This window comes from Microtus ochrogaster, chromosome 19 (genome assembly GCF_000317375.1).
Source record: "Microtus ochrogaster isolate Prairie Vole_2 chromosome 19, MicOch1.0, whole genome shotgun sequence".
NCBI lineage: Eukaryota > Metazoa > Chordata > Mammalia > Rodentia > Cricetidae > Microtus > Microtus ochrogaster.
The window spans coordinates 52,075,670-52,085,241 of NC_022021.1; the positions used below are offsets into that span (position 1 = coordinate 52,075,670).

General features: G+C 48.9%; 1 protein-coding gene across 1 annotated transcript in view; it reads left to right on the top strand.

Moving 5' to 3' along the window:
• Window positions 1–6,740: 6,740 nt before the first annotated feature.
• The window catches only part of Slc6a3 (solute carrier family 6 member 3), a 32,548-nt gene continuing 29,716 nt past the window's right edge, over window positions 6,741–9,572 (top strand). The window contains exons 1-2 of the mRNA XM_005356710.2: window positions 6,741–6,781; window positions 8,420–8,748. Coding sequence (XP_005356767.1) covers window positions 8,463–8,748 — 286 coding nt within the window. The 5' untranslated portion in view covers window positions 6,741–6,781; window positions 8,420–8,462. The remainder of the gene's footprint in view (window positions 6,782–8,419; window positions 8,749–9,572) is intronic.

Consider the following 9,572-nt stretch of genomic DNA (forward strand, 5'->3'; position numbering starts at 1 on the left):
ATGCATTCTCCAGTTCATAACGTGTACAGCAAAATGTTTGAAGCGGACAGCCCAAAAGCTAAAGGGAGTGCACTCTAGTCCAGTGTTCCTGCTGCAAGTTAGGGTAAAGCTATCGGTGAAAGACACAGTGAGATGGTGCCTACTACATGCAATGAAGCAACAGACAGAACAACATTTCAATGAGCAGAATGAAACCACAGCTACCTGATCTGAGAAAAGACCAAGAACATATCAGAAAAACATAGAAAGCCAGGGGCAGCCTGTAGGCAGAAGTTCAACCAAAGCAGTCTTCATGTCAAGCATTCAGGGTATGAATGCCTCGGTTAAAAAGCAGAAACTGCCGCATTGCATAGGAAAACAACACCGAAAGCAATGTACTCACAGGAAACACATTGAGTGTATGACAGCACGAGGTAGAAGGGACCAGACAGGTTGGGATGTGTTGGCCCAGGCAGCACTGTCATATCTGAAAGTCAGGGCTTCGGCTCTGAAGTGCAGGCTACTGAAAAGTTTGCATTACAGTAGGCAAGCGAGTCCAGAAGTAAACAAACAGCTGGACTGACTTCAGGGAAATTGCAGAGGCTATCAGGTAGAGGGAGGATCACACTTCCAACAAGTGGTGCTCAAACAGTAAGAGATTGTGACATGAAAACCCATAACCTTGAATCCACTTCCTGCCGCATTGATTTAAAACGGACTATATTTAAAAAAAAAAAAGTACAGTATTGTGGAGAGGTGGTGGCACTCTCTGAAGATTAATATACAAACCTTTATATAGTCTCTTGATCAGGTTTCTGTTGCTGTGAAGGGACACCATGACCATAACAGCTCTTACAAAGGAAAACTTCTAATTGGTTTAGAGGTATATACCTTTACTGTCATGGCAGGAAGCATGGCAGCATGCAGGCAGACACGGTGGTGGAGAAGGAGCCTAGAGAGTTCTGCATCTTGACTGGCAGGCAGTGAGAAGAAAAAGAGGCACTGGGTCTATCTTGAGCATTTGAAACCCCAAAACTAAGTCCCAGTGATACACGTCCTCCAACAAGGCCACACTTCCTCCAACAAGGCCACACTTCCTCCAATAAGACCACACTTCCTAATCCCTGTCAAGTAGGTTTGCTCCCTATGAACCTATGGGAGCCATTTTCATTCAACTGCCATATAGCACCACCACCTGTCTCCTCTTTTCTGTCTTCCTTCCTTTGTTTTGTTTCTTTATTTGTTTATTTCTTTATTTGAGTTCATTATTTTTTGTGTTGAATGTTGGGAGCTGTGAACCCCCAGACCCCGAATTTCTTCTAAACAACTTGTTTTCCCCTGATCTGAGTGCCTACAGCTGCTCTGAGCACAAGACCCTCAGGAGTTCCTGATGGCAGGGGAATGGTTTCTGGTGCATTTGGCTGGAGCGTGGCTATCCCTATATAAGCTGCCCCAGGACACAATAAAGGGGGCATTCTTGGGGCATTCCTGTTTCCCACTGTGTGTGTGCTACAGTTGAACACAAAAAAATACACTTTTTGTGTTTTGTCCTGGAGTGGCTGATATACCCAATGTCATTCCATTGGAGAAAACTGATTTTTCCTATCCCAGCAGTTATAAATGACAGCTTTGCTTTTAATCTTTACCCTAGTGGCTAGGTTTACATTCATTCATTTATTTTTTAAAAAAAAGAACAAAATTAAATATAATAAAATAAAACAAAAACCATCATATTAAAGTTGGACAAACCAACAGAAGGGAAAGAGCCCAAGAGAGGGCATGAGAATCAGAGACTCACTCATTCATACACTCAAGAGTCCCATAAAAACACTAAACTAGAAGCTATAATATGTATGTGGAGAACCTGGTACAGACCTGAGCATGCCATATAGAAGCTGCTTCAGTCTCTGTGAGTTCATATGAGATGTGATCATGTTGACTTAGAGGGCCTTATTATCTTTTATGTTCTCCATCTCCTCTGGCTCTTACATTCTTTCTACCTCCTCTTCTTTGGGGTTCCCCGAGCTCTGAAGGGAGGGATTTGATGGCGGTATCCCATCTACGACTGAGTGTTGTGAAGTCTCTTAATGTCTGCATACTGTCTGGCTGTGGGTTTCTGTATTTGTTCCCATCTGCTGCAGGAGGAAGCTTCTCTAATGATAGTTGAACAAGGCACTGATCTATGAGTATAGCCAAATACCTTTAGGAATCATTTTACATTTCTTTTTTAGGCCAGTATTATTTGCTTTTGCCCTAGGTCCCTGGGCTATCTAGGCTTAGGGTCTTGATCACCTAAGCAGTATCAGGTATGGGTTCCATCTCGTGGTGTGAGCCTTACATCAGATCAATTATTGCTTGACCTCTTAGTTGGGGTTTCTATTACTGCAATGAAGCACCATGACCAAAAAGCAAGGTGTGGAGTACAGGAGTTATTTGACTTATATGTCCACATCACTGTTCATCATCAAAGAAGTTAGAACAGGAACTCAAACAGGACAGGAACCTGAGAGCAGGAGCTGAGGCAGAGGCCATAGAGGGGTGCTGCTTACTGGCGTGCTCCTCATGGCTTGCTCAGCCTATCTTTTTATAGAACCCAGGACCACCAGAACAGGGATGCCACCACTCAATGGCTGGGTCTTCCCTCATCAATCACCAACTAAGAAAATACCTTACCGCTGGATCTTATGGAGACATTTTCTCAGTGGAGGTTCCCAGCTTGTTTCAAGCTGACATAAGACTATCCAGCACAACTGGCTACTCCCAGTTTTGTGACATTATTGCCCTAGCGTGTCTTGAGGTCGTACACCATAGTAGATAAAGGGTCTACAGCTGTCTTGTTGTTTACATTTCTCTTCTGATAGCATGCAGAATACCTTCTTGTTACAACGATGCTGGAACACAGGAGTGAAGGCTTCTGTGGGTGCCAGCTTGACACCTCCATGTTCAATGAGTTGTGTCTGTGTTGTCTTCAGCAATGGGGACTTTCTGACCATTTGCAGAGAGCAACCTATAAAGTGTTGGCAAAAGCCTGGGTTGTTTGGGGATTCTGTGGAATCCCTCTAGCCAACAACTCAGATGTGACCCAAACCCTCTACTAGAAACTTCATTTGGTGACAAGAGATGGCCAGGTGGATCTCTGTCTCCCATTATTTGTTGATTTCATTGAGCTCTTCTTCACATATGCAAATGTTTTAGGTTTCTACTGTATTATGTTTCCATGCTACCCTTAATTGCAGCTGTCTTATTCCCTACCACTGCCCTCTCTCCCCTTTCCATCCCCACGTGATCGTCCCATTCCAGACATCCCCCAGCATCACCTGTTTTCATCCAATGCTCTTAGCCAGCACCCTCGGCAACAACTATAAGGAACTGAGCTCTGCGTTCAGCCCAAGTTCCAGCATGGAAAGTCTGGCTGTTCATCCGGCTCAGTCAACACAGAGTCAACCACACTGCATCTACCTGTAAAAGCCCAGAAAGTGAGGTGGAGATGCATGCGCCCTTAGCTCTCTGCCAATTGTGGCGAGGCTAACAGCCCAGCCCCCTTGGCCCTTTTCTCTGAGAACATGAAAAGTTCCATTGTCCTAGCTGCATGGTAAGTCAGCTGTGGCCGGAGCACTGAATATTGGATATTAACCCAGTATTGGAGACATGTGACCACTCTCTATCACTGAGTTTCACACTGCTTAACTGCTGTGTTTTGTCTGTATACCACGTCACCCCATGGTATTTTATTCCTCACACCATGGGTAGTCTAGAGGTTCCCTTGCCCCATGGTATTTATTTCCCTACACCCTGCTTAGTACAGGCCATTCTATTGTATTCTTGGTGTTCAAACCTTCATTCTTCCTGGCTTTTGTTTCTGTTTTATGGGTTGGATGAACCTAAGTTCTGCTCTGTGTCTCTGTCCTTAAATGACCTCTTTAGTTATTCCCACTATTTCTTCCTTACGCAGTCATTTATTTTCTCGATGACTTCAACTGGGCCAATGATGGGCTCCTGCCCCTTTCTTGGCATCAGAGTTACTACCGAGAAGTGTGCTGGTAAAATGCCCTAAGGGTTACCTCAGAGGCATCGGAGTGCTTTGGCGTCACATCAAGGAATGAAAATTCAGCACTTCCCCTTGGATTCGTTTGACTGATTAGAGAGCCCAAGTTTGGATCCTTTAATTCTCTACCTGTATCTTCTGTCTGTCCTGGACTCTGCTCTTTATTTACTGAACAGAACAGAAAGCACAGCACGGGAAACGGGAGATTTGTTATTTTTTATTTTTTTTTGGTTTTTCGAGACAGGGTTTCTCTGTGGCTTTGGAACCTGTCCTGGAACTAGCTCTGTAGACCAGGCTGGTCTCGAACTCACAGAGATCCACCTGCCTTTGCCTCCCGAGTGCTGGGATTAAAGGCGTGCGCCACCATCGCCCGGCTTAAGTAAGTGATTCTAATTGACCCTGAGATACTCAGTACTACAAAAATACCTTATCAAGTTATATCCACAGGTTCCTCCAGTGATTGTGATGGATATTTGCTATATACAGTCACCTCCAGGCTGTTGGCCACTTTCAGCAAATGATTACCACAACACGCTCATACGCACACCCATTACTCTGGATAGAGTCATGGAAGAGTATATAACATAAGACCAAAGTTATGGATTAGCATAGCTTGCGAGAGTGCATCACACGGGAAACTGAGGCAAGTAAGGTCAGTTGTTACACTGTTCTCTTAACGGCAAGTTAAACTTCAGCATGCTAATTGCATAGTAGGCTAGCAAGTCACGTCTTCAGTGATCTCAAAGTGTATTATTAACTTGCTTGTGAGGTCCAGAAAAAAAGCCAGTGTCTTTGAATGTAGGAGATACTTGCATAGAATTGGGTTGCTACAGAGCAGAGGCAAAGAGATGGCTCCTGGCATCAGAGATTAGAGGGGGCACCATCATCTCCTGAAGTCCCTGTTACCGTATGGTGTGTCAAGGACTGAAACCATTCCCCCACCCCCATCTACATGTAGAACTCATACCCTCTTATGTCAGACGGCATTCAGAATCAGGTCCTGGGAGGTGATCAGGTTTCAAAGGCTCCACTTCAGAAATGTTATTTGTGTCTTACAAAATGGCCACAGGGAGCTCTGTTCATCTCTGCCCTGGAGAGAACCTAGAGACCTATTTGTGACCTGGGAGCAGCCCTCCCAGACACCTGTGGCCCTGGGGATTTGAGACTGCCGAGCATTTATAGAAATAAATGTTTGTTGTCTGATTCCAAGGCTGTGGTGTTTCCTTACAATAGCTCCGGCTGACCACACCAGCCAGAGCAGTCTGCCCTCCCCATTCTAATCTGCCTGGAAGAGCATCTCTGGGGGAGGGGGCGTTCCTGCCTGGTGTCATCCCCATATTTGGGGTGCTGAAGGAAAGTGATGAGGCCACAGAGGCATGGGCACAGAGGAGTAAACAGGTAGGTGAGGAGCCAGGGGCATGGGACACTCCCTCAAAAGCCCCTATGTTCTGGGCAAAGCTCTCAGCTACTCTGGATGGAAACAGAAACGGGAAGGAAGAGAGAAGTGCAGGGAAGAGAAGGGTATAAGGAAGAGTGAAGGGAAGGGAGGCAGAAAGGAAGTCTGGACTTGGGTTCTGAGGAAGGGCTCACACTGCTGCTAACCCTAGGGAGTCCTGGACCTCCCTCGGTGTCCACACGCCATATATCTGGGCAGGAGAAATCCAGTTCCTAGTCTTTTGGGCCCCGGAGCAGGATATTGACCACACAAACTTTATTATAGGTCGCTCCAGGTAAACTGGTTTCATAAGTAGGCTGACTGGAGGAACCCTCGTGGCTTAAATCAGATGGCTTAGATTCCTGTAAAAATAAGTTCAGGAGAGGCTCCCGGAACCAAGCTAGAGCACTGAGGTGGGGCTGGGAATAGTTACACACTACAAAAACCCTCTTATGGCCATGGTACCTGAGTAAGGTGGTAGAGGAGAATCAGGATGGACTGGAGGATATTAGTACTTTGGATCCTAAGGTCAGAGCTCATGGAATAAGGAAGAAGAATACCTGAGCAAACTGGCCAGGGCAGGGGTAGAATACGCTGTGATCTGACTAGGAACACAAATGGGCCACCAGCACAGGACCGTAAGGCGTGTCCCACTTGCTTTGCCCCCGCGGAGCTGGAGTTGGAGAGTCTTGTCAGCAGGTTGCTCAGGACCACGGGAGCAGGGTGGGGTAATCGTACAGCATCGAAAGGAGAAGTGGGGAGACCTGGGTGAGCCTTGGGAACTCCGTGCAGGTTCCCACGCATTGGCCACTTCGCTCTCTTCCGGGGGGTGGGAATTTGCTCCTCTGCTCCTCGTGGCCTTGCTGGAGCCAGTTGCCTGGGAGCCCCTTGCAGCGCTGGCAGAGCAACCCCGAGGAGCGCAAGCAGGGGACGAGAGACCTGGACTGCTTCCTCCTGGAAGCCAACTGTCCGTCTGGTCCGCAACGCGTCCAACCTAGATAGTTGCCTTGATCCCACATGGCCAACGCTTTCTGGTCGCGCAAGATACCGGCCAAGGTCCTGGCCTGCCCGGGATCAGTGGCCTCTGGCACCCTGCAGCCATCCTAGTACCCAAGAGATGCAGGAGCTGTTTAGCCTGTCCTCCGCCCACCCAGGGCGGGACGGAGGCGGAGCCAGTGCCAGCGGGCGCCCCCGACGGCGGGCGGGGCTAGGCGGACCGACCCCGCGACTGGATAAGAGGTTGAGGCTGAGACCCGCTAGAGCTGTGAAGCTGGACTGGAGACTTACAGGACCTCAGAGCTGAAGGCCAGCGCAGGAGGCAGGTAAGGATCAGGGTTGCTCCTTGCGCATCCTTGGTAGTGGCATCCCCTGTCCCACTCTGAACCTGGACGGCTAGTCTATAGAGCTACAGGCAGGAACCCCACTCTGTCCCTGGATGGCTGTGCCATGGAATGAGGTGCAAGAACCAGAGCTATCCGGGTCCTGGGTCCAAGTCGCCAACAGCCAGGGCTTTGGAGAGCAGCTCCTTCCACATAAAACTAAGGGGTGTGTTCTCAGCGCCTGTCCTCAGAGTGTAGGGTTCCACAGAGCCCAAGCTCAAGACCTGCAAATGGAGGTTGCTCTTACTTCCCGGGGGAGGGGGGGGCATGGCTATCTATGGCTGAGGCTGGGCATCGCGGACCCTCGGTGGTGGATTGACGCCACTTGGATGGCTGGGGTCTGAAAGAAGCACACCCCTTGGGGTTGTTTTCACCCCTTGCCAAAGCTCCATCTCCCCTCTCTCCCCGCCCTCCCCCTTCTCAATTGTCTTTTCTGTAAGCAGGGGCTGAACTCGTGTTGTGGGAACCTTGGCTTATGAGCCACCTGTTTCCCGCTCCAGCTGGTGAAGAAAGATGTTTTTCCCAGGACTCATTTGCTGTCTGTGCCCAAACCTTGCCTCTGAACCATGAGTTGAGGAGTAGGGTGGGGCAGACAGGTCCTCTGTACCTGTAACAGAGCTGGGAGCAGAGTCTGGGACCAGGTCCTTTGCTATGCTTCCTGCCTTCTCACAGTCTTCTCTGGCTCCTACCTGCTCCCTAGCAGCTGCAAACCCATTAGCCCATTTCTAACACGTGTGAGGAATTTGCATTCGGGGTTGTCACCGGGGTAAAGAGGCCACAGAGAAGTGGTGCATAAAATAACTTCTGTCAGGAGTTTTTGTTTAGGGATGCAGAGGAAAGTCACCCCATTAGAGCAGCCACCCAGATGCCGGGCTTCCATCAGTGTGCTTGTCTGGGCTCAGTGGAAACAGGCTGTCACCGGGCATGAGTGCCATGGCCGTGGCTCTGCAGAAGCACAGGAAAGGCTTTCTCTAGGAGCACGGCTAGTGTAGCGTTCTACTGTGGACTGATCCCTCCCCTGGTGACATTCTGGTAACTCCCGGTCAGATCAAAGGCCTGGAAAGCCACGGTCACCGTCAGTCAGGGAGGTTTGTATAGACTCTCCTTGGGGAAACCGATGACTACGTGTTTTAAACTTTCAGTTACTGTGGCTGATTTTGGTTATATTCATTTTGCTTTTTGTTTGTATTACTAAGTATAAAGAAAGCTACGCACCCTGACAAAGGCAAAAGTGAGTGAAATGCTATTGGCAAGGTGTGAAATTGCCCCCTGGGAATGTGGATAAGCAACGCATGCAGCACCTGGGATTGTTGTTAGGAAGCAAATTAGAAGCCACACAAGCCTGCACTAATAGGAGTGAGGGCTTTGGTGGGAAAGGGACCCACAGAGGTGGGTAGAGGTTTGTCTGGTCTCCACTGTCACTCTCTTCCATCTCTGTGAACATCCCCCAGCTGTCCTTCATCTTGGCCATGGCATCTCACATGCTTGGACAACCTCATGTCTCTGGGCTCCACCCAGGTACCCTGTAGGTATGGCTGCTGAACCTGTGTGTTGCTGTGTGTTTCTTTATATTGACTGAAGGCTAAGAAGAAAGAAGCAGAGTTCCTTGGGCTCCAATCTACCCATGAGTAAGAGCAAATGCTCCGTGGGACCAATGTCCTCTGTGGTGGCCCCGGCTAAAGAGTCCAATGCCATGGGCCCCAGAGAGGTGGAACTCATCCTCGTCAAGGAGCAGAATGGAGTGCAGCTGACCAACTCCACCCTCATCAACCCACCGCAGACACCAGTGGAGGCTCAGGAGCGGGAGACCTGGAGCAAGAAAATTGATTTCCTGCTCTCAGTCATCGGCTTCGCTGTGGACCTCGCCAATGTCTGGCGGTTTCCCTACCTGTGCTACAAAAATGGTGGAGGTGAGTGTTGCCTGGATTCCGGTGCCTTATAAGGGTGGGGCCGTGGCAGGGAGTGTGGGAAGTGCAATGGAGGCCATGGAAGCCATGGTATCACGTGGGCTGTGGTCTCAAGAAATGCTCACAGTGAAAGCTGAAGGGATAACTAAGTCAGCAATGTGCTTTCTGTTCAAGCATGAAGACTTTGAGCTTGATCTCCAGAACCCAAATTAAAAAAAGCAGGGCATGGTGTCACACATTTGTAATGCTACTTAGCACTAGGAGACAGGAGAACCCCAGAGATTGACAGCCAACTAGCCTCAGTCTAGTCTATCCAGAGAGCATCAGGTCAGTTACAGACACTGTCTCAAAAACCAAGGTGAGCCGCTCCTGAGGAACGATGCCCGAGGGTTGTGCCTGGTCTCCTAGGCTCATATGCTCCTGTACACATAGGAAATGCTGTCAGTGAGACAATCCCGTCCCTCCTGTAGGATGGTGAAACTGCTGCACCAGCTGCAGCTCTTTTCAGTCTTCCCAGGATGGAGAGCTCAGAAAATCTGACAGCCAAGGCATGTGGAGCCCAGAGAGCAGAGAGGAGAAGGGAGTGGGTGGAGGCACCAGGTCCTGACTTCTATGTCCACTAGGATTTTCACTTTGGAAAGAAAATCCTAAAAGACCAAAAGAAGAACATTTTAAGACAACTTCAGCAGTGCTTATAGAGTTGAATTCATAAAATTTGAAGTTAAACTTAGCAGGGCAGAAGATGTCCCTGAACTGAAATATACCCTCCTCTTCTCTCCTCTCCCCTCCCCTCCCCTCCCCTCCCCTCCTCTCCTCTCCTCTCCTCT